The sequence below is a fragment of the Alligator sinensis genome, unplaced genomic scaffold (genome assembly GCF_000455745.1).
Source record: "Alligator sinensis unplaced genomic scaffold, ASM45574v1 scaffold375_1, whole genome shotgun sequence".
In the NCBI taxonomy this organism is placed as follows: Eukaryota; Metazoa; Chordata; order Crocodylia; family Alligatoridae; genus Alligator; species Alligator sinensis.
In genome coordinates, this window is record NW_005841928.1 from 706,613 (window position 1) to 732,276 (window position 25,664).

Genomic DNA, 25,664 nt, shown 5'->3' on the forward strand with positions numbered 1-25,664 from the left:
TTGTTCCTTCTTTCAATAACACTAAATCAGAAGGTAGGAAAAAGTAAAAGATGAAGGCTAATTGGATATTTATAAAGTCATGTAGCCTGTAAAACATACAGTCCAAAGAACCAACCAATATATTAACCACCCATATTGTACTTAAATATAAATATTTCAAATATAGTTAATGCCAAGTTGTAAATTATTAAACATTTACAAATCAGCTTATACATAGTTTAATATAAAGAAAAAAACTATAAAAGTCAAAACTGAATAAAATGTTTATAAGAAATGGTAGGCTTAGAAATGTCAATTGTAGATAATATTTGATAATCACCTTTAGACGATAAAGAGAAAAGTTTTTCTTTAATATATTATGCTCTTAATTTCCTGTTTCAGTACACCTAGCTTACATTTCAATACTCAGCTGTTCAAACATTTCATTGAAACCACCCTTACATTGTACATTTTTGTAACTTATGTTTTTACTGTGAAAGTGACATCCAAGTTAGATTATATATCTACAGTATGGATGGCCTAACTATACCAACTATTCATTGTTTATATTTATAAACACTGATTATTCTCACTAAGCATCCTATTATCACACTGTGTGGCCTATTTGTGTTATGTGAGAAAATACAGTAAATCTGCTTCATTAATTACTCCATACACTGAATGGTTAGTCTTTGAATAGGAAAGTTTATAAAAAAATAGCAATGACATGTTTAAAAAAATCTAAACTAAATCGAGTCCTAAATTCAGGCTGATTTTTTTTTAAAGTAATTTGATAATTAAATAGATCCACAGTATGTTAATTTATTTTAAGAGCAGAGTTCTTAAGTCTTAATTCTTTGCAATTATGGGTACAAAGTGAGAGGGTAAACATCCAGAAAACAAAGTTGATAGACAATTTCACCAAAAGCATTTTCAGTAATTAATGAACTCAGTGCAATGGCTGGCATGACGAGCATTACCGCACTAATGCTTGCTGACAGTACTACAAGGTTCAAAAAAAATGAAGGGAGTTCCCAAACATCTCCTGAAGTAGACGTGGTATCTTCCATCCACTTCCCTGTTTCTGATGTATACTAGAGATATTTTGGAAGTTATAACTGTCCTTCATAAAATGATAAAGTAATTTCACCAAAAGTGAAATCCTTAGCTCGCTAAGAGCAAAACAACGTTCAAAAGACGAAGAGGCTCCCAACCTTAGGGGATAGACTTACACAAGGTCTTTAAGGAATCTAGGTATGTTAGGTAATTAAAAACAGTGCAGTACTGGACATTAGAGAGATACAGTAGATATAGGTTTAAAGAGTGGGTATAAAATCCAGACTATTTTTCTAACTACTGTACAGTCAAGTACTGTCCAAATGGATGCTGATAAGGATAAGAGTTGGTGCCAAGACACCCCAAAAGAAAACTACTGTATTTACTCAAATATAAAATGATCCTGATTACAAGACAACCCCCCAATAATTAGATCCTACATATGAACATTTTTAGTTTTGTTATAATTTTCTAGGTATAAAACCTAATTATTGGAGGTTTGCCTTGATTTTGTCCCTCTCCCACTGCTACAGCAGGAAAAAAAAAATTGAGGAGGAGGGTTATTTAGTCCCTGTGTCCTCTGCCCCCCAACTTCTTCCCCCAGCAGCCCCTTCCCCTCCACTCTACTGTCAGACCCTGCTTTCCCTAAACACATGGAAGTAAGGGGCAAATTTGAAAACACGGACAGAAGAATTGATGCATTTTATCTCCTTTTTTTAAACTTTTATTAGTTTTAGCACTGGTACTCCATAAACATACTTTTAAGTAGCACTTCTGTATCTTCTTATATAGAGTACAAACTAAGCTTGATATTAATCTAAAGCCAAAAGGCTCATGATTTACCATATAGTTCACTGGGTTGGGACCCAGGAGAGTCAACAGCATAAACTCAGCACTGCTCAGTATGTGTGTGTAGACTTCAGATATCCTCCCACAAAGGATTAATGTGCTAATTACCAGTGCTGTGCGAAATGGCACCATTCCATTTTGACTTGAGTTTCGAGGGTTCCATGGAAGTGTTTTGTTTCGAATTTCATTTCAATTCGAAACAGCTGTTCTGTTTTGCTTTGTTGAAACAGTGAGGCTGTTTCGACGTTTGGCCCATTAGCTATAATGGGGAAGCTTGAAACAGCCTCTCTTATCTGGCAGGCAGATTGGGGCTGTAGGCCCCTGATCTGCCTGCCAGATGAGGGAGGGAAGCCAGTGCTGCCACCTGGGACTGGGGAAGGAAACTGAGCCCAACTGAAGTCAGCCCAGCTGGCCTGAGTTCCCATCCCCCCATGCTAGATCAGGCTGGGAAGTCAGCTCAGCGGGGCTGAGTTCCCAACCCCAGCCCAACCATTGCAATGGGGAAATGAAATCAGCCCAGCTGGGCTGATTTCCTTTCCCCAGTGCAATGGTCAGGTCAGCCCAGATTGTGGGGCTGGGAACTCAGCCCAGCTGACCTGACTTCCCAACACCAGTCCAATTGTAGGTCTGGGGAGGGGAACTGAGCCATTGGGCTCAGTTCCTTTCCCCAGCCCCATCGCAGTGCTTGGGGGGGGCGGAACTGAGCCCAGGCTCAGTTCCCTTCCCCTGTGCTGTGATTGGCTTCCCACACCCCAGTGGCAGGGGGGGGGGGGGGCCACGGCGGTGGGGTTTGCCGCAGCCCTGGTTCTCCCCCATCTCCCAACACCTCGCTGCTGGCTTCGAAACTCAAAACACTGACACTTTTGAAACATTTTGACTAGCCTTGTTTTGTTTCGAGGCTGTTTCAAAGCCCTTTGTTTCGATTCGATTTCGCTGTTTTGAGCTCGAAATGAGTTGAAACAGTGTCGAGTCGAAACAGCCGGTGAAATTTTGCACAGCCCTAATTACCCGCCCCACTCATGACTGGAACCAGGAGTCCATAGCCCTGGGAACCTCCAAAAATTGATATGCAGATGAGGTTCAGGGCAATCTAGTCCAGTTCTACCTCATGGAGAGTGGGACCACACTAATCATATACAACAAACTAAGAAAGAGATGACAGAGGAATTGTGGGTGAACTGCTTGGGATCCATTTGGTGATGTTTGCCAGACATTTAAGGCTGGTGAAGAAACAGGAATAATTGGAAATGGGAAATAAAAGGCAGAGCTCAGCTGTGGGAGTGAAGAGCACGTCGAAACGTATTCAATGTAGTGACTTACTATGACTTGAAAAAGAGTTGGCTCTGAGCGGAACTCAGCATAACGGTCACTTCCATATTCAGACGGGCTGTACTAACCTAGCCTTATGGTAGATTCCCATCAGTATGTTTGCCCATTGTGGACCATGTGCAGTGTTGGCTGCATTTAATCAACTTCGTAGTTGGTTTCTATTACTGAGCACATGCTGCTTTTGGCAGCAGTTTAATGATAGATAGTGAATTTAATGTGGTTTCTTTGTATGCAATTGTAAGACTAGGAACCTCTTTCCCCTCCATGATGATTGGGGGCAGGGAGAGGGGGGAAACCTCACCTTATATTGGTACAAATATGGTGCTTCTACTTAATTTCAAGGACTTTTTTTTTTTTTTTTGGGGGGGGGGGGGGGGGTTGGAAAAGAACTGGTTAGCCAACATCCACACTGTAAGATTGAGAGTTTGGTCATAAGATACAGCTTTTGTTTTCAAGACTATATGTAGCAAGTTGGGTATGGTGATATGGGCCTGTGTTGAGAAGCTCAGCAGATGCTAGTATCACAACTTCCTGACCTTGCCAAGACCTTGTTGGATCACTGATACAGCTTCGTCTTAATTTCTTTAGGACCCTCAGTACCATTGGAATTTGGTGGGGAAAGCATGCATCAACCCTTTATTTATCCCTTAGGATAAAAGATATTGCATAGCAGATCTGTAGTGTAGACTCTTATAGAACAGAACACTTGGCATTTCCTGGCTTGGCAACTTGGATGTAAAGACTAATACTGGATCTTGATCAACCACTTGTGATTATCCAAAAACATTTTCAATTGCTCATTAGCTACCACACCAGCAACATGATACAAAACAACTTAAAATCAGGTAGCTTCCTGGAACAGTGGAGATGACCTGGATTCTACCTGATGTAATGAATGGTTTTGTGGTTATCTATCAGTTCATGGAGTGTAGATTTTTGGAGCAAAAGCGTAAGTGTACTACCTGCCAAGCAATGGATCTAAATTTTAGCATACTTGTGTGCATCTGAGTTTTCTGAAGGGATGACAAGTTTGAGGATTATCCATATAAGCTCCCCATACCTAAGTTTTGTCTTAAGGTAAGAAGTAAAAGGAAACCCCCCCTTTTTAACATTACCTTAATAAGAGGGAACTTTTTCTGAGACTATGCCTATCATATCTATACAGCGTCTGTTGGATAGCTATAAGAATAGCTGAAATCGAGATTCGGAGCATAAATTAAATCTGACAACAGAACCATGCAGATTCTCGAAGCTATGCATCCCATGAGTGAGAGTCCTGATTATGTTAATGAATGAGCCTGAGGTTTGTTAAGGAGTGACTACTGCCTGCAAGAAAGTTTCCAAACGACAGTAAGTTTTCACTGAGCTGGAATTTAGGTTCTTATAAATTAGGTTTGGAGTTTAATAAATGCAGGATTTCCTTGTATGATTTTGAGAGCCAAATCAACAGAGGATTTAAGGATATCTGAAATTAGTTGGTCACCAGTTTGTCAGTCAACCAGTTGTCAAGGTATGGATAGATATGGAGCCCTGGTCTTAAATAAGCTGCCACATCTGCCATGCACTTGATAAAATACCATCAGTGCTATAGAAAGACCAAAGACCAAGACTCTGCGCTGACAGTAAGATGTTCTTATGAGAATCTGCTGTATTTCCTGCAGGCCAGACACACAGACATGAGAAAACAGTAATCCCACAGGTTAAAACCAGTAAGCCAGACCTAAGAATATGACAGAAGAATCATAGAGGCCAGAGTCCATCCTGACTTGAAAGCAAAACATTTAAGATTCTAAAAGTTTGAACTGAAATTTCAAATTCCACTTTCTTTGAGAGAAGAAAATAATTGGAATAAAAAACCCAGTACTTGAAATCTAAAAGGTAATTCATCCACTGTTCCAATAACATGCTCCAAGTTAAAGAAATTAGTCTACTTCTATCTGAAAATAAGAGTTCCTCAAAAGTGACTGGAATTAGGTACCCCCCTTGCTTCCAATTTTCAGGATTGCTTAATCATTCCCAGATCTAAGGTAATCCAAGTCTACACTTCCCAAAAATGAAAGGTGGTTCCCAAAGAAGACAAGAGCAGGAGGAAGAAATCCTTGGTAGGTTCTCCTGGTACCTAATATGCTTTCTGGCTGAAGCCACAGAACTTGGCAACATAAGAAAAATAAGCCAAAAATGATAACGATTGCTGGTAGAAATCTTACTACTTACTTCATTAGCAGCTTTGATGTCCTCCAGGGATGGTAATAATATCAGGCAAAAACACTGCTGAATAAGTTTTGTTGCCTTTACTTGCTTCTTTCTGGGTTCTGGAACAACCTCTCCCCTCCCTCCCAACCCCTGCCCAAGTCACCCCAGCCCATATAAGAAAAGAGGGTTTAATCAGTTGTAGAGTTAAAAGTGCTCGCTTGTACAGTGGGAGTGAAGCAAGGAAGCTCATCCTATTGCCAGCGCTGTAAGTTATATGCATTACTGTTAAATGCATGCTATGCTTCCTGCAGCTAAGTACAGACTATGAGCTGTCCTTCAGTCATGACAGTTTCCTGTGGGGGCTTGTCCACAGACTGTTTGTCCCAGTGTAAAAGTTAGATAAGAAATGAAAATTACCACAAACATTTGGAAGCTATCCGATTACAGTATCTTACTCTCAAAGATACTGAATTTCTTCAGGCCCTGCCCCATGGCTGTGAATTTGGAAGTCCCTCTTTTGATCTCTCCTAAATTGCTATTATAAACAATACCGGTGAAGGAGAGAAATAAAATACATATCCCTAAAGGGGTTCTGGCACCTTCCATCCACCTGCCTGACTGGTGTGTACCAGAAGTCTTTTGGATGTTCTAACTGTCCATTTTATTGGCATGAAAGGCAAAGGGGCAAGATATAAAGTTTCTTACCACCTCTAGGGACATCTTAAAATTTCCATACGTTTAACGAGGTCCAGAAGTATCTTAAGATCATCCACATAGCTATGTAGAGAAAAGATTAGTGACTCATCAAGGGAGAATCAGAAGTGATTATATGTTCTCCCTCCTTCCTCTTCCTGGTCTTTTTAGAATATGAGGCTATACTATTTGGTTTAGCTGGAATAGTCCAATTTACCTCTCCAGAGAGGAAGATTTAATTCTGAAAGGACAAGTGATGCAAACTTTTGAGAATACAGCTTCAGTGTGTCTAGCAAGGGGATACATGAAGAGGTACTAGGAGAAACACTATTTTTTTTGCACACAACACAACTCCAACTAAGACACGCATCTTGATTTTGGGAAGACAGCGTGAAGAAAAAAGATTTTTTTTCTAGAGTGATGGCTGCATAGAGAAGGGAAAGAACCTAATCTTCAGCTGACTCACCTTCCCTTTCCTACTTAATGAAAAGAAGAAACCCAACCTACCGCTGAAGACTGGTCTCCGTGATGAATTTATGATTTTGGAAAGAGCTAAAGAATCTCCAAGGCTGTGATACAGGGAGAGAGACCAGAAGCAGCTAGCAGGGAGGAAAACTGCTCTAAGAAAGGTTAGCTTGATTAGTGGAATATCAAGATCATTAAAAAGGAAAGACTTCTGTTAAAACCCAAGGAGTAAAGAGCAATGAGCCATTAAGACTCCTTTACCTGCCTGAATAATAATACAACTTCTGCTGCACTGTAAAGCAGGAATCAAAAGCAGGGTGTTAGTATTCTGGGCAGAAAAAATCAACTAGGTACCAAGCACTAAAAGTGTGCCAAGCTGAGACAGGAACAGTGGTATCTAGAGCTTCACAACCCAAAGTAAGTGCCAAAGGATAAGTACAGAGTAAAATAAAATCCCCATGTTTAGCAGGGAATGCTGAGGCTCTTTTATTATTTACTACATGGACAACCAAAGGGCTCTTTTCAGGTTTTTGACCTTCGTAAGGTTGAGACAACTGACCTGCTTCCTAGCTAATCTCCGGAGTAATATTTCTTTCTGTCCTTGTCAGTGTTTGTCAGATAGAAGAGCTGCAGATGACTCGGCTTCTTAATCAGTGCAGGCCAGGATATCAGAGTAGAATTCTAATGTCATTCAGACACCCAGGAAAGACTGACTCTAGACAACAGTTCTTACTCTCCTCCCCTTTCAGGGGAAGCTTGAATCAAGGACTCAAAAAGAAAAACATATGGTGCACTGATCCTGGATGTGCACTTCTCCTAAGTAGAAGAGGCACCAGAAATGCCAGTTATTAACTTCTGCTAAAGCTCACTTACAGGGGAGGGTGTGTGCATATACCTATAGAGTCAAATTTAACTAAGGGAAAAATAAATAAATAAATAAATAAATATATTGTATATAAAATATAAAAAAAATATATATATATATATAAAATATATGAATATGAATATGCCCACACTCTTCCCTCAGTTAGATCTTATGTAGCAGTCCCCGTATCCAAGAGGCGAAGATCTAAACAACCAAATAGTTAGACTACACTAATTCAGTATAGAAAGGAGCAGAACGCTTCAGAGGTCATACCATCGTGGGCAGGAAAGAAGGATAAAAATGCCTTTGGGTACTCTGCCTTTCAGCTTTCAGAAGGGGTGAGAGGAAGAGAACAAGATCAAGGCACAACCAAAAAAAAAAATCCATGCTGACAACAACACAAAGAGCCATGCATCACTTTAAAGTGCAAGTGAAAACAGAATACGATTAAAGGTTTTAGTAGCTTTGCAAAGTCAAAATACTAATAATTAAATAAGACTTAAAAAGTGACTGCTGTAAATAAGTAAAATGAAATTGAGAAGCTTTTTGGGCAACAGTAATAATCAGCATTTGAAAAGTGATTATGTTCTACTTTAGACTCAAACAAGACTAAAAGTTTTTAAATTTTGCAAAAAGTGAAATTATATATTTACAGTCTGTTGCTTCATCCCTGGGGAAGTATCTTTCAGAACTTAAGCTAAATTACTAAGTACCATTACATGCAGAAATTTACAGTTCTAAATTGAAAATAATTGTGCATACCTATTGTATCAGCTTTACTAAATCTTCGTGTTACAACATTGTTCATATTTCCATTTTCACAAAGTTTTAATTCCGTGAGATATACTTCTACTTTGCAGTGCTTTACAAACATGCCCTGTTCAACCACCTGGGAAAAAAGAAACAGATCAGTGTTACTTATGAATCTAAATATATATTAGTACACAACTGTTTAAGCTTCAGAGACCTCAAAAAGAGTCAACAAAATACATAAAAAGTAGTTAATAAATGCCAAGCCAGAAAAGATTCCTAACATAAATAATTTTTAGTAATTGAATTTTTAAATGACAGTTATATATCTCTTTGTTTGCTGTTATGAATGTTATTTGAATACTGACGCTAATACTATATAGTTATGATTCAATTAACATTAATATCACATGCATTACAAGGGCATACATATTTTAACAATAGGCACATTAATCTAGAAATTACAGTTTTAAAACCTTTAAGAATCAATTTTCTAGTTTTGCATATTATGACTATGACACAACAGTTAACAATCTCGTTTCACACTACCAATAAACTTTGAACTACCACCACAGCACTATATTAACAAGCCTCAATAGTATGCAACAGACTTTTAAACTGTTATTAAACAAGAACTACCAACCAAACCTTTGCATTTATGCTCTGGATATATTCATTATCAGCTTTATCCACGCCCAAGTCTTTAAAAGAATACTGTTCCTAACAGATTTGCTTCGCAACATCTTCTACCAAACAGTAAAACAGTGAGGAAAAAGTGCACATAAATGAAAGAAAAATCCAGAAAAAATATTCAGGGTCACCTCTTAAATCTATTTTCCTTGGATCCTCCAAAGTGTAATTGCAATACTTAGTCATGTAGACTGTTCTGAAAATAGCCTGATATGTGATACACCAGACAAGTATGGTAAAAAGGAGGCACCAAATAAACGGCATGAGATAACTACTATACCAAGATAGCTTAAAAACATTCAGTACAGCAAAAAATACTCATTAATGAAGTATTCTGTCAATGTTTAATTGCTTGCTTTGTGTTGTAATGACTATCAACTAGTGTGACATTTAACTAAAATGCATCTTAAGTTTAACAGTTTACTGACAACACTATACTAGTCCAGCTCTTACACTGATTTACTGCATTTTTGAAAAGAAAAAAAAAAAGCAGAAAGCCTGCTACAGAATCAGTTGGGTCACTGGATGATAAGGGTGTCACAGGATTAGAGGAAAGGTCCATTTGCAGATTTGAAATTGGCTTAAGGATAGAAAACAATATGTGGGTATAAATGGTCAGTTTTCAGAATGGTAAAACGTAAGTAGTGGAGTTGCCTGGGGATCTTTGCTGTTTAATATATTCAACATGACCTGGAAAGAGATGATTGGGTGACCGGGGGGGGAGAGTCAACAATGAGGTAGCTTGGAGAAGATGCAAAATTATTCAAAGTAGTAAAGACTGTGAAGAACTTCAGGACCTTGCACAAAACTGAGCAAATGGGCAAAACTGCACTTATTGATACTGAATTTAATTTGCCAAGTGATGCAGATAGGATAACTCAAAATATACATACAGAATGATGGGCACTACATTAACTGCTACCACACAGGAAAGATCTTGAAGACACTGAGCACAGTTCTCTAAAACATCCGCTCAGTGTTAAGCAGCAGGGAAAGCAGCAGATAAGGGTACTTGTATACATGCTTGTGCTGCAGTGCCAGGTGCTTTTAAAAGTGCCTGACCTGTGGCACATGGCACATAAATAGAGAAATGAGTGTCAGCGCTGAGAAACTGGTAGCAATGCACTTCTGAACTAACACACTGAATGTGTTTTAGTTTGAAAGTGCACCAACACCATTTTCTGCACACTGACACACATTTCACCACTTATACAACTGCACACAAAGCAATGCAGCAGGTGTCAGTTTGTGTATGGAGCAGACTTGATTAATCTAGTCTGCTCTGACCCACCAGACCTCCAGCGTGTTATGGGACAAAAAGTTAAGTGTATAAATGCCCTAAAATGTTAGGAATGATCAAGAATGAAATTATATAACCCCCCCCCCCCCCCCCGAAAATATCACTCTCCTCCCCTATAAGTCTATTGTGCATCTATACCTTGAATATTGTGTGCCTACACCTGCCCTACCTTGGTCCCCAGAACTCAAGGTTACAGAGCTAGAAAAGATGCAAAGGGCAACACGGATGATTAGGGGCATGGATCGGCTTTCATAAGAGAAGAGACTAAATAAGCTAGTACTTTTCACCTTAGAAGACAGACACTTGAGGGGGGTCATGAGAAGTTTACAAAATATTAGATGATACAGAGAAAGTAAAAAGGGATTTATTATTTGCTGTCTCAATACTAGAACTAGGGGGATATAACATGAAACTATTTGGTAGTAGGTTAAAACTAACAGAAAGAAATTATTTTTCATACAGTGAGTAATTAACTCAAGGAACTCACTGCCACAAGAAGTTGTAGAGGCTGGTAGCTTAACCCAGTTCTGGACTGGACCAGTTCTTGGAGGAAAGCTCCATCAGTATATATTGAATATGGTAGAGAGGGGTGCAGCCTCTGAAAAATCACAACTTCTTATACCTCTGAAAACTGGAAGCTGCAATGGGAGAACAACAGGGAGTGAAAGAGTCTGGATATCACTGCTCATCTCCCCCCCTCCCCCACCCAAGCATCCATTCTCTGCCACTGTGAGACAGAACACTGGGCTTGATGGTCTGACCCAGTAAATTCCAATTTTTATTTCTAATTGTTTTGGTGTAGTGTAATGTAGTGCAATTTATTTTCAGGTGAAGGCAGTATTAAGCAAAGTACAACTGACAACACATCAGTGCTCTGACTACATATTAATATCTATAAAGCACCCCAGAATTAAGAACTTCACCCATGCTGGGTCAATGTAAATTTGTGCCTACATTTCCAAATACGACAACAGCAAAGAATGCTATTATGGAGAAGGGATAAAGGAAAAGTACACAGTGTAAAGGGGTATTACTCTAATCTGACAGGGCTAAAGATGAACACCTATCCACTACCCTGACAAAGACTAACGATACACGAGAATAATCAATGAACAATGAGGAAGAAAAAGGAAAGAAATAAGCAAGAGGAAAAAATATTTATCTTCAGCAACTGTAATCCAAAGAGAGGTCTCAAAAGATGAATACCAACAGATAGATGTACCTGAGAGAATCTGGCAAAAATTCCCTTTAAGCAATTCTTAGCTAATGGAGTCTAAAGGGTATACTTAGATGCCTACTATTGTTAATATTTAACTGGTGAAGTCTTTCCACCATTTTTTCACCAAAAATTCCACCATAACAACTAGTAAACAAAGATGAAATGTTAATGGCAGCTTTATTTAGTGGACAGGAAGGAAAGTAACCATTTAAATGCTGAAATGTATGGCTACAGCAAACACCACTTAAGACAAATATGTTTTTCTTTAAGAAAAAATAAAATTTTGTTGGGACTCCTACTTTTAGAAACTAAAAAATTCCTGGGGTGCTTATTTAAAAAGGAAAGTGACACCGTAAAAGGTAGTATGTAGCAATAAGGAACTGCTTCAATTAAGCATTATTTTCATTTTCTTAACTCTGGCTCCTGGCAAAAGTGAATCTTCAAAGAGTCTGCCAACTTCTGCAACTTCTCTGGCATCTGCTCATGAAAGACTCATGATTACCAAAATAAGAGGCAGTTAAAGACTGGTAAACTCTGTGTCGTAAGTCAGTCACTGGTGCTGTACTAACAATTTTACCAGATCTAAGCTCTTGCTGCTGCAGATTTCATCACCAGATTCTCAGAAACAGAACTGGAATGACAGCACAGTGGCCTAAAAACTATTTTTCAATCAATTTAGAAACAGCTAATGTAACAAAACTGTTATATCATCTCTAACTAGTCTGGATGAGGATGTGTTGAAATTGCTGTCCTGAAAATACAAGTGACATCTCCAGATTTAAAAGGAACACTTTTCTATAAAAAGGGGAAGGGTCAAGTCATATCATCCCAGAAAGAGACTTGTCTTTCACACTCCCTACTAGAGAAAACCTTTGCCTTCCACATGGCATTAAAATCCAGTAGGACACCACTACTCAAGGACTTGTAAGTGAGTATACCCAAGGCAGCCTGTGCTTAAGACATGAGCTCTAAGTAGTCCTCAAGTCTGTTATAATCTCACAGGATATGTGCAGCTACTGACCCATGCGTCTAAGCCTTTTGTTGGATGGAAGGCTCCATTATTAGCATTAGCATGCTGCTTATCTGCCAGAAGATTGACACACCATCATAACAATTTATTTACAGAAGAGTTTGTCTGTTAAACATATGAGAAACAACTGTGTTAAATTGGTGCCAACTTCATTAGAGCAGTAGAAACTTTCCTTTGATAAAATAAATACAACTATTAGGGATTGAACAGAATCCCTAAAATAAGAATAAGAAGTATGCCCCCCAAATAATTATATTAACTAAAAAAAAAAATTGATGCATTCATCCTGAGCCACACTCAATGAGATCCTAATCAGAAGTACTCTAATTGACTTCAACACAACTGCTGTATATACTATGCATCATTTGTAGTCCTAAATTTAGAAATATCTTAGTTTTAGCAGTTAACTTGCTTACCATACCTTGCGTGCTATTGGCTCCTGACCTTCCATCAATGTGTACCAGCTAACTAGTTTATTCCAGCCTTCAGTTGGCAAAAGGATATAGTCCAGCTCATCAATGAGATGCTCCTTAAGAGACTGAGAGTCACCATCTGTGAAAAAAATTTCATCAAAAAATTGTGGTGAACATAATCATAACTATTAATCAAAAATATTTTAATAATGCTGAAAATACTAAACATGTAATCATTTACTGCTGCTAAGACAAACACATTATTATTGCTTGAAAATTCAATAGCCAAACGTTGTTATGACTAATTTAAATATTTAAAAACTACTTTAGCAATGAATTATCCAATACAAGTGTGACTGGATTACTATAGTTAATTTCTTCTATCCATTCAAGCAGAAATTGAATTTAATTAAACCGCCTAGGCTTCCTGGGCATGTAGTCCACAGTGATCAAAGTGGTATCCATGCTATATAGCACTACAATACAAGAAGTCTAATGTTTCTGCTGTAAAAATCTCTCTCATTGGACCACAATACATGATGGAATATTCAGAAAAAAGCAGCATGCATGACAAAAAGATCCCAATAATATCCCTTCGTCCGTCCGGCTGAGGAAGTGTCTGCACTTGGTCTGACCAACTGCAGACACTTCCCTCAGCCAGACGAAGGGTATTTGTACCTGAAAGTTTACAAAGAAGAATTTTTCCAACTATTTAGTTGGTCTAATAAGATATCGGATTTACCCAAAGAACCTTGTCTGTCTATGTCCTTAGACCAACACTGCTACAACCTATACCCCTGAACCAATGATATTTATTTTTTCATTTATGAAAAAATAATGTGCTTTCATTTATTTTTTGAATTTTTAATGCAAACTTTCCTAAAATATCACAGATAATACTCAGTATAACATGGTAGTGCTAGTCAGTGTTTTCTGTGTCCTGAGTCTGATCCACTGTGTGTTTAGATGCATAACAATCTGCACTGAATACCTGTCTTGTTCTCTCAGCATAACTTATGTTCAATTTTCCCACTGCCTGGTTTAATCCTTCATACATCAACAAGATGCTGATGTCATGCAACTGTTGGACCCCTGCAAGATTTGAACTGAGTTGGGTCTCATACATATAGGACAAACTTCTTCTACAGGAATTATGTTAACCACTGGCCAGCACATAACTCCTCTGGATCAGATCACAGAAGACCATAGTTAAATTGTAGAGATTCATGCTTTCAGTTCTGGCAACATTGTCCGTGTGTGTGTGAACATGGCTGTTTGGTACCCTGGGGACAACTAGTGGTGGCGCACTGTGTGCCACTGCTAGTTGTCCCCATGGAACACCCATGCCATAGGCGCTCTGACTCACAGCAAGTTAGACCAAGCATGCTGGCCCCATGAGCCTTACCTGGGATCCTAGGGGCCTTCCAGAGCTGCAGCAGTGGCAATCCTGCTGCACGGAGCCTGGCCAGCAGCCAGAGCATGGCTCCAGCCAGCACAGCTCCGATTTTTAGCAGTGATTACTGCCCCCACATGCGCTGCTCTGCTTTTTTTTCCTGCAGATTTTTTTTGACCTCCTAGATATCTATTTTCAGTGTACAACCTATTTTCATTGTATGATCGTGAGTTGCAGAAACTACAACCAACTCAAATTTGATTAATTTCCCTCTTGTGTTCCTCCCTTCGGAGCTGCTTTTAAATAAGTTTTTGTTTCCTTATGAAGAATAAGGCCTAGTTCTCCCCACAAAGACAAAAAGAGACTAAACACACAGTATAAATATTAAGACCTTTTAAATTCTCTTTATCTTTTATTTTGATTATACTTCTATAATTATACTAACTAAATGACAGTGACTTTTGTAAAAGATACTGATGTATCCAACAGCAAATTTTATATTAAAGTACTGAGTTAAATTGACATTTCAAAATCAGAAGCCCTTAAATAAACTCTACTTATATCCTACAGTAGCAATTTTATCCATTACCATTTCAGTTTAAGTTGATTAAGATAAAACAGTACAACTTGTATGTATGTACACATGACTAGCTGTTTGCGAACATTCACACTCTTCATCAGATTTCATGGTGCTCACCAACCTGACTCAAAGTTATCATTAAGTTAGTCAGGAAGAAAATAAAAATGTTGTATATTATAACATAATTGTTTTAACATAAAAGTGCCCCTACAAATAAAATATAAACTGCAACCATTCATTATTTACACCATAGGGCTCCCTTACCTCAGTCTGAAAGCAGAAAAGGCTTACTTTAACAAAATGCCAATAAAGATTAGCAGAGGGGGAGGAGGGAGGACAATCTTTTTCAAAACATTTATGCAAAAATCTTTAAAAGGGGGATAAAATATTAATTAAATTTAACAGATTAAAATTTTATCAATAAGAAATTCATACTAAAACTATAAGTCTGCTATCCCTAAATAGTAAATTACCTTTGAGGAGTCCAGAATTATCAATAGGGCCAGGGTACACATTCTGATCTCCCATCTGGTATTTGTCCCAGCTGTCAAACCCAACATATTTTTTCCACTGTTTGAACCAACGACTATCCACTAGATACCTTAGAAGAGAAGCAGAAAAAAATTATTAAATTAGCAGCAAAATAAGAAGTAAAAGTTCCAGTATTTGTTACTGTATTCAAGGTAAGATGGTTTTGTATGGTAAAATACTCTCATTTAAGAGTCCTAGGTAACCTGACATTTACAATTTTTTTAAAGTACATCAGGTACCTCAAATTTCCTTGCAAACAAGGTGTCAAATCCTCCAATCTCTCTCAATTCTAGTCATACAGGCAGGAGAAACTCTGCCAGGGAAGGCATCAGCTCCTCCCAGGCTCACTGTTCCCCAACTGCAATGGCCCCTGCCAGCCCACACCTACTGGCCACCAGTGTACCTGTGCACGGCCCCAGCCGCCCACCCATGGGGCCCGAGCCGGGGCTCTGGCATGGGGTAAGCAGTGGGACCATACACCTGCCCGTGCCCCGCTTAGCCTAGTGGGGGCTCCCTCCAGGGCACCCGGCACTGGGATGAGGTACACACTCCATGCGTGAATGTATGACTGGAGCGGAACAGGGCACGGGTTATAGCCCAGGGACAGGGGAGCTCTGTGGGTTTGGCTTGCACTAGCTCAGGCCCTGCAGTCCTGCCGGCCCTGGCCTTAAGCCCCGTGCTCCTGCTGACCCAGGCCCCCCACTCATGCTCCCCACCTGCCTCTTCTCGCTGCTGCCACCACGCCTCCCCGCCTGCTGGCTGCCCCAGCACATGCTGGAGCAGACCCCGCACTCCTGGGCCCCGCCGGCCTGGGCTCCAAAGCTCACACTGCCCAACCCCCCACCCTCCCCTTCTCGCTGCTACAACTCCTCCACTCCCGCTCCAGCACCATGTGCCAGAGCGGACCCCAGGCTCCTACCACCCCTCCCTGGGCTCTCACCTGCTGCCTCTTAGCGCTTCCTTCACCACTGCCACCGCTTCTTCCCCTGCCCGCGCTGAGCATTATAACAAATGTGCTCAGCACTGAGTAAAACTAGGTAGGTATTTTAAATGAGCGCTATAAGGAAACCATGGTAAGTAAAGGTTGCCCGTACTATACATTCCAAGTAAAATCTTCAGATGCAAATGTCATTTGGAAGTTGAAAGTGTCTCTTCATTGTAACTGCAAAAGACTTTTGTAACAAGTTGCAACAAAGTAGCCTTGTGAAATAGATACTTCTGTACCTGAGCTCATAAATGTGATTTGCCATTCTTACAACCAAGAATTTTACTTTTTTAAAACTGGTTGCATTATTTATACACAGCGCACAGAATTTTGCAAGGCTGCCAATATAGCATTAGAGAAGTTAAAAAAAGTTGCATTACTTTATTCATCCCAAGCCATAAACAACTTTCACTTTGCTCTCTCAAGTCACTAGTTGAGTGGTCAGTTTTCTTTGGACAAAAGGGACAGCCAGGCTTTTTTCCATCAAATGATCTATTTTTGAAAAGGTAAATTGCTAATCATCTCAATTTGTGATAAAAAAATAATTTTGTTGTTCTACAATTAAAATTACAGCACATTTTAAACTTGCAGCCTCCCATGCACCAGGTCTAGCATGCAAGGCCATGCTGGGCCTACAGGGCTCTCCTTGGATCCAAAAATTCAACTGAGCAGCAGCAATTAATACCACCACTGTTCCCCCACTGACAAATGTTCAGATATGGAGAGCCCTGTCTTTGTCCAGATAGGCCCCTCTTGGTCTGCTATCTGGTACCATGTAAACCAGCACAGCCTATTCCATGGCAGGCTTTAAACAACTAAACCAACGTTCCCAGTTGGGTTAGCTTGGGTGAGGAGGGTGTATGAACACCCAGCGGGACTAAAAACAAGACCTGTCAAAGGGCGGATGAGTTCGCTGCAAGTCAGTGCCCATCCATACCTGGAGAGGAGATGGGTGCTGCCACGTCACTCTGCCTGCCCAAAGTATCACCAATGATGTAAAGCAACTCAGTGAACCTACGAGGGTTGTTACAGCATCTAAGGGGCTCCAACAGTCACAGCGGCCTCAGGGTTGATTTGACCTGGGAAGCTCTGCAGGCTGGATAAGGCTCTGCAGGCTGCATCTGGCCTGTGGGCTGGAGGTTGAGCATGTCTGATCTAGCACTTATCCAAAACCTTAGCCCTCCAGGCACTAAAAAAGCAAGAATATCACTGATTCTGGCTTAGAGGATGAAATATAATAATCAGTTCTGACACTACAGTTCAACTCTGATGCCATACACTGTACAATTAATCTAACTGTACACAGATACAATAAACACTGGTTAATTCGCCACTCCAAGGGAATGCAAATAACGGTCAATTATCCATCAGTGACCAAATGTGAAGAGTTAAGAGCAGGAAAGGAAAGAGCAGGCAGGCAGTCCCTGAGGGGGAATCTATCAAACTAAAACCATGGTGACAAATTATCCCATAGGTGAATTAACTGACATTTACTGCATAATAAAAGTTCACATGAAAGAGATACAGGTAACAAGACAAGTCTTGAAGCCTCACAGTCCTACTTTCAGGCTAAAATGTAGCCTTTCAGTCTAATCATAAGTCTAGCCAGTACCTCAAATTATTTTAATTGGTTTTTTTCTCCTGTTACCATATTCTACAATAAAGGGACCAAAACTGACCATCCCCACCCCGTCCCCCACTGTCTGCCCAGAGGTGTGCGTGCAGTCTGGGACTCCAAAGCCTGGTGCAGCTGTTTGCAGCCTCCTGGCTGTCGGTCACAACTGACCTGAGCTCTGGGCAGCTACAGGAGGGGTCCCGTGCGACAGCACCGGTTCCATGGTAGTGGCAGCTGTGCACGCCTTGGGCTGACGGCAGGGGAGGGGCGAGGGTTATACTGGGGCTCTGGACACTGGTGCAACTGTTTGCAGCCTCCTGGGTGCCTGCCAAAGCCAGCCCAGGCTCTGGGCAGCTGCTTCCTGCCATGGAGCCCTGGCTGCCTGAAGCAAGGCTTGCAGCCTCCTGCTGCAAGCAGCCCGGGCTCTGTGGCTGGTGACAGCTGCCCAGGCCAGCTCTGGTGTTCCAAGAAAAATGGCCTCATGTGCCATGCTGTGGCATGCATGCCAGGGGTTGCCGACCCTTGCTTTAAACAGTCATGCCACTATTACTGCGGAAGTCTTTACTCCAGTTACTGCTTCATCACTTACATCTACATGAATCTTTTCCTCAAATGCTTATTAAACTCCAAATTTCTTTCCCACAGCAACTGCTCATTGATTATATTAAATTCTGCAAATTATTAAGAGGAAAACACCACTGAAATAAAGTATTTTTAACTAACCATAACTTTCCTCAACTGTTCTTTTGGGGCTAAAAAACTGTGTAAAGTATCAAGATTTTTTTAAATTAAAAGGGAGAAAGAGGATGTTTAAGGGAAAACAAATCAGCTCTTTTTAAAAGCTTAATAAATGTAAAAAAGGATGTTGCTGCAATAACCAAATAATTTTTACACTTGGGGCACAACAGATCCAAATCAAATGAGATCTTATATAAGGGTGAGACAGCATAATTAATGCCCTAGTCTAAAATTCTGGAATGTACATAACATGGTCGTGCTTATACTCTGTAGGGGAAACTAAATTACGTTACCATGGCTTTAAAAGAAGTCTTCTACAATATTGATATTTTCAGAATTGTAACAGGATTCCCTTAACGCGATTAGAGAGGACCAAATAATTCTATGAAATAAAACCAACCCACACAAAGTTATGTTAACTAAGCTATAGTAGAGATAATGCAAGTGAGAGGCCAACTCAGTCCACAGCCTGGCTGGATGGACAGCAAACGGCGGGAAGAACGCTCATGCAGGATACGTGCTTTGTAAAAGAAGCAGACACTCCTAAGCCAACATACAATATGTGTTCACATTTAAGTCTATAGATTTCAGGCTTCAAGTAACATTTCTTTAAAGAAATTCATTGGGAAGACCAATTCTAGACAGGGTGGATTTGATTTAAATCAATTTTATTTAAACCACTAGTCAGGAAGTCTTGATTGCCATTGTTTTCTTCAAAAAGTGCATTCTTGTTGTTTGATATCCTTTATTCATTTAACTTCTTTAAATTTTGCACTTTTAGAGAAAAATAAGGGCTTGACTGTGCGTACACAAACTTGCAGAGACATGAAGGCTGATGGGTAGGTAATCAGGTCTGTTATCTCTCACCTCTACATACTGCTGTTAACAAGGATGTTATCTCTGGAAACAACAAACTCTCCCTTTGCCTGAAGAAGGGCGTTTGTGTGAGCTTGCAAAGAACAGTTTTTCCAACTGTTTAGTTAGTCTAATAAAAGATATCACGTCTAGCCAAAGAACCTTGCTTGCCGATGATCTCTGGAGACACAAATCCACAGTTTGAGAACTGAAACTAAGCAGCACAGAGATGCTTAATGGGATCTTCTAGACTGAGCACGGAGTCCCACTGGGTAGCGTGGTTTTCTTTAATCTTTACTATTCTATAGAGGAGCCTCTGGGAACCCCATAAGATTGGGCCCCAAATACAGGTCAGTTGCATCTTACACGGGGCTAAGGTGCTGAAGTCAGCGCATAAGGCGAAAACTGGTGACTATATGTGAGGTGGGAGGGGGTGGGGCTTGAGGGTGCACGCGGCGCCGTGCTTAGAGCTGTGCGGCTGGCGGCAGCAGCGCAGCATGGTGTGGTGGTGGGGATGGCTGCGTGCCGCCTGGCAACCACCACGCTGCCTGGCGGCCGGCCACACAGCTCCGGGCACAGCTCCATGGCAACAGCGGGATGTTTTGGAGGCAGTGGCCGTCACCGCCATAATGGGCCTCCAGGTAAGCGACAGCACCACGTGCAAACTCAAGCCCCGCCCCCCCTCCCACCCCGCGTATAGTTGAATTCGCGCAAGTTAAATGCACGTATGATGCGACTGACCTGTAGCATATGATTTAGGGGTGCAACGATAGAGGTTTTTGGGGCCGATACCGATAGCCAATTTTTAAAGCGGTATATCAGCCAACACCAATCCATTTTCTGATACGTAGCCCAGCAGTTTGAAGAGCAGTGTCCGGCTGGTAAGTCTGTTGTGGTGGAAGGCGAGGGGGAAGAAAAAGGGTGTGGGGAGGGCAGATCAAGGCCCCTGTGTGAGGGAGGGAGTGGGGCTGGGGCGGGCACTGCCCAGCCGAGGTGGGGCGCAGGAAGGAGCAACAGCTCATTCAGGGGGTGCGGGCAGGAGGGTGGCTCTGTGCACCCCGGGAGGGCATAGGGGGGTGTGTGCCCCTGGATCTGTGTGGGGTAAGGGCAGGTTGCGCCGGGCTCTTCCTGGAGGGGATTTGGGCTGGGCAGTGGTGGCGATGAGAGCTGTGGGGGGCAGCAAGGGGAGGCTGCAGCCACCTCAAAATTTGACATAGCCACCTCAACCCCCCCCCAGCACCATTGCCATCCGCCCCAAGCGCAGCCTGGCCCAGACCCCTCTGGGAACAGCCTGGCACAGTCCCGGCCCCAGCCCAAAGCAGTAGCCCACCCCGCACAGATCCGGGGGCATACAGCCTCCCATGCCCTCCCAGGGTGCACACAGCAGTGGGAGCCACCCGCTATGTGCCCTGGACAAGCCACAGCTCCATCCCGTGCCCCGCCCTGCCCCAGCTGAGCAATGCCTGCCCCAGCCCCACTCCCTCACCATGGGGGCCTTGATCTGCGCCACCCCTCCCCCACATGGCCCTTCCTTTCCCCCTCCCCTTGTACCACAACAGACTTACCAGCTGGATGCAGTTCTCCAAGCTCCTGGGCTGTGCTCCTCAATGGCTATGTGCTGTGCTGTGGCTGCTTGCATGCACACAGCATCTATTGGCCACATCAGGCAAAAAAAGACGATTTCGAATACAGTCAATTTTCTTTATATCAGTGCCAATCTGATATTGGACTAATGTATCAGTGCACCTCTAATATAATTAGAAACTATAATCCCTATTCCATGATGATACCTTTGAGCTTTAACATATCGTAAACGATAGAGTATGTTCTTAAAAAAGCATCTTAAAAATACAATTAAATAAAAACATGATTTAAATAAAACAAATCAAATTTTTTAATTTAAAAAAAAATCATCAATTTTTATCCACCCTGATTCTAGGGCAGACCAGTGCCACTATTCTAGTGCAAACTAGCCTGTCATAAGAGCAACCATTTCCCTGTTTTTAAAATATCTACAAGTGTTCTTAAAACTTCAGAACAAAATTCCCCATTGATCTTCAACATATTTCTGTTTTACATCATCAAAAATTCAGGTTAAGTTTTTAAAATTAATGGGTCAGCACCATCTCAGCATTTTCTTCCACACACACAGAAAAAAACCCCCCCTCATTTACTTTATTACATAGAGTCCCTTATCAAAGAAAGAATGTTTCAGCAGTAAATCCAAGAACTCAGATAAAAGTGTCTAAAGCCAATCCTATGCTGAAAGTTTGCTGGTATAGCTATTATGGCAAATAAATGTTTAGCAAGCAAAATAAATTACACCAGCAAAAGCACTTTTAATGTTGGCATAACTGCCCCTACATTAGGGCTTTTGCCAATATACAGACTTTGCCAAAAATCTTGTCAGACCTCTAAGCAACACTACTAGGTCAGAAAAAGTTTCTAATGTAGACCCAGTCTAAGATACCAAACAAAGAGATACTTACTTTTAAAATCCTGAACATGTGAGGAAAGTTCATAAACTATTGATTTTTTAATCCCTTTGTATCATGACCATTAGAAATATACTGTACCAAGAAGCAATATAGGCATTGTAACTGTCTTTACAGCTAGCAGAAAAAGATTAGAGCCAATCTTAAATGCAAACAGATACTATTTTCAACATAATGTGGAAACGAGCCCAATAAATTACACTCAAAAAGCATAGTAGTAGAAAGAAGGGTTTTCTTACTTCTAAAATTAATAGCCAAGTGAAATCTCTCTCTACTTTCCTAGAAGATAATTCCAGAGAGATTACGGGCCCGAGAACAGATCTCAAAACTGCTCTGAAGAACTTTTTAAACAGTCTGATTTGCATAAAGCAATGTTTTACATATAGGTGTACTTTTTCGCAAAAAGTGAACCATTTGCATTCATGAAAGTCTTATTTTCCTCCTGAATAAAAGGCCAAATTCCTGTTGACTTCAATAAGAAGACTGATCATCCCTTTACTGTAATTGCTCTGCAAAGATGGAAGGTTTCAAACACTTGCAAATATATGGTAATGTTACAAGCATCAGATTGGATTTTTTCTTGTTTAAGGTAATTCCTAAGGTTGATTATGGTACCAATGTTGAAAGATAAATGACCACTGAGAAGGAACACTAACGCAGAAAACCAAACACCACAGCTACCTCATTCCAAAATATAGCCTATTTCAGGACTGCTTTTTTTTTTTTTTTTTTTTTAAATGGGAAATTTTCAACACTAATTTTAAAATATACATGGTATTTTCAACTCTGTCAACAAGAAAAATATTTAGTGCAAAAGGAAACAATGAGAGCAATGTTTCATAACTGAAAAATACTTTTCCATTTTGAACCATGCATATATACCTGAACTTGGGGGGGGAAAAGAAAAATAATGCATATTCAACTACTAGAACACGCTGTTTTCAGACACGGCGCAGTTTTAATTCAAAGTGTATGCTTTCTGTATTTTTCAAAACCAAGTTCTAATTATTACCAAATGGCAGAAACGACTTTTCCTTTTTTTAAAAACATCTAAGTCTTTTGTCCTGAGAAAAATTCTCCCAGGTTAGTTGCGAAACAATTTAACGTGATTCCCTATGCTGTGGCTTTTTCATTTAGTGAACAAATCTTTTCAGGCTTATTTATGCAGTTATCAGTTATAAAGATGGTTTCTTATGTTTTCATATTATGACTAACGCAACAAAGTTTCAAGAGTTAAAACTCATAAAATTCTTAACCAGAAGCTCCCACCATACATAAGCTGGTAAATTTTTTACACAGTTGCATCACACAACTTTCTGCTTTATCTTTATGAAGATTCATGTCTTTAAAAGGAAAAAAAGGTACATCTAATGGCAAAAATAAAACATGACACCATGCTCTGAAAAACTGATGCAAGAACTAAGATACCAGATTACCTTTAAACTACATATTGGCCCAATGGAGCCGATAATTTGCCTGATAAATGCCTGTGCGTGTGTGCGCGCAGCCACAGCGCAGCACTCAGGCAGTGAGGAGCAGAGCCAGCAGTGTGGAAAGCTGCCTCCAGGTGCCAAATCTTGGGAGTCACCACCAGTGTGGTGGAAAGGGAGGAGAGGGCAGCAGGGCAGAGCCACGGCTTGCGGGGGGAGGCAGCTCCTGCTGCTGCTTGCACCCCAGGAGGGCATGAAGGGGAGAGGGGTATGCTCCCCAGATCTGTGCGGGGTAGGGCAGGCTGAAGCCAGGGCTGCACAGGGCTCTTCTTGGCAGGGGCTGGGCTCAGAGTGGGTGCCAGTGGCGCTGGGTAGATGCTGCATCCACCCCAAATTTTGCTGCTGCTCCACTCCCAACGCCACCCCTCCCGCCAGCCACCTGCTGTAGCCCTAACTCAATACCCACCTCCACCCATGCACCGGGAAGAGCTGGAGCTGCACCAGGCAGCTGGCGGTAGTGGCACTGGGACTGGAGCAGCAGCAAAATTTGGGCGCTGCTGGCGCCTACTCCGAGCCAAGCTCCCACCGAGAAAAGCCCTGCACAGCCCCGGCTGCAGCCCACCCCACCCTGGGCAGATCTTGCGAACACCCCTCCGTCCCCTGTGCCCTCCCAAGGTGAAAGCATCAGAGGGAGCTGCTTCCATGCTGCACTTCCACCATACCAGACTTACCAGCTGGAGGCAGCTGTATCAGAAATCGGATCAGTATTGGCCGATATGCCTCCTTAAATATCGGCTATCGGTATTGGCCCCAAAAATCTCTATCAGTGCACCCCTATTTTAAATCTTAGTTAAATATCTGCCATTATGCAATATGCATCTTGAACAAATTAAACAAGTGTGACAACAGGAGTTGTGTGTGCCCAACGCAAATAAAATCTGCACCAGTTGCATAACAGTTTTGCTACTAAAAGCCTTCAATAACATCTTTATTACACTTAAAGTTTATATATAAATAAAGCAACACAATTAAAACAATGAATACAGAAGTTAAAGCTGATAAAGTAATTAATGTTTAAATTCTGTAGGAGTGTGTGTCAAGGGCCTCTTAATTTTCCTATAGCAAGTAATCAAGAGGCTTTGTACAGACTAGGTCAGTCATCTAGAGCATCATTTCTCACATACAACTCATTCTTTTTTCCCCCAAAACAGCTGAAGGAAATTGGAATACATAAATATGGTAACAGCAGTTTCTGTAGCTTAAATTTTGGCTGGGCAAAAGTCTACATTGCTCCTTACCCACAGGGACCAGAACCATGAGCAGGCTCAGATCCCCAGTTGTTGCTACTCAATTACTTATTACAAAGAAAGATCCTTTTTCCTTCATTCTGCCCTTCAAAAACAAGATGCGTATCTTATTCCAGGGCATGCTGCAGGCAAGATAAATATGGGCCTTTGAGAGATTAGAGCTTAGTAACAGACACAAGAAGTCTGAGACACAAGTTTCTCTCTCCCTGGTTCCCTAGCAAAGTCTGCATCCATGGTGCCCCACACTCAACATGACCACTAAAATAGTGGTGGGGGGTTACCTATCCTATTTGGCCTGAGTTAGCTCTCTAATTCTATCATCCATAAAAAGGGGTGTAACTCAATTTGTAATTTCTGAGACACACGGGACTGTCCACAATCAACTTAAAAATGGAATAAAAATAAAATGCTGACTCCCCAGTGACAGCCAGCAGTCCTGGCTACCATGGTCCAGCCTCACAGGCCACTTGGGGGGGACAAAGAGCAGCAGACATCCTCCCCCCACCCCCTCCCTGGGCCTCTGCCAATCAGCACCAAGGGGCAGGGCCACACAAAGGGCAGCCAGCAAACAAGACAGAGGCCACACCCTCAACTAACCAGCACTGAGGGACAAGGCTGGCAGAGAACATCTGGGAAATACTGGTAAAATCTGCTCTTTGTGCCACGACCAACCTGTGAAAACTGTTTAGTCACACCACAATTTAAGTAGATCCCTATCTATAAATGGAGCCTGAGTTAGCTCTCACCAATTCTAACATCCTTATATGGATCATCATTTAAAGGGAACAGATAATTATTTGAACAAAACACGAAGAATGCTAGCAGTAAAATAATAAGCAATTTACACTAGCAGAGATAGTAAACTCTGTTTTCCTTTAGTCTATCATCACTGACCCACCATTCC

At 41.2% G+C, this 25,664-nt stretch overlaps 1 protein-coding gene across 13 annotated transcripts in view; it reads right to left on the reverse strand.

Moving 5' to 3' along the window:
- Nucleotides 1-25,664, reverse strand: part of USP15 (ubiquitin specific peptidase 15) — a 103,129-nt gene that overhangs the window by 61,799 nt on the left and 15,666 nt on the right. For 9 of the 13 annotated variants that reach the window (XR_003093009.1, XR_003093010.1, XR_003093012.1 and 6 more), the window contains exons 2-4: nt 15,278-15,405; nt 12,840-12,970; nt 8,192-8,318 (exon numbers count right to left, since the gene is read on the reverse strand). Coding sequence is in view for 8 of the 13 variants with exons in the window: in XM_014517865.2 (XP_014373351.1) it covers nt 8,192-8,318; nt 12,840-12,970; nt 15,278-15,405 (386 nt within the window). In the remaining 5 variants the exon portion in view is untranslated. Of the gene's footprint in view, nt 1-5,427; nt 5,532-8,191; nt 8,319-8,827; nt 8,974-9,000; nt 9,058-10,656; nt 10,782-12,839; nt 12,971-15,277; nt 15,406-25,664 lie in introns of those variants that run through there. The other 4 variants (XM_025198770.1, XM_025198769.1, XM_025198771.1 and 1 more) reach the window with 4 other exon arrangements.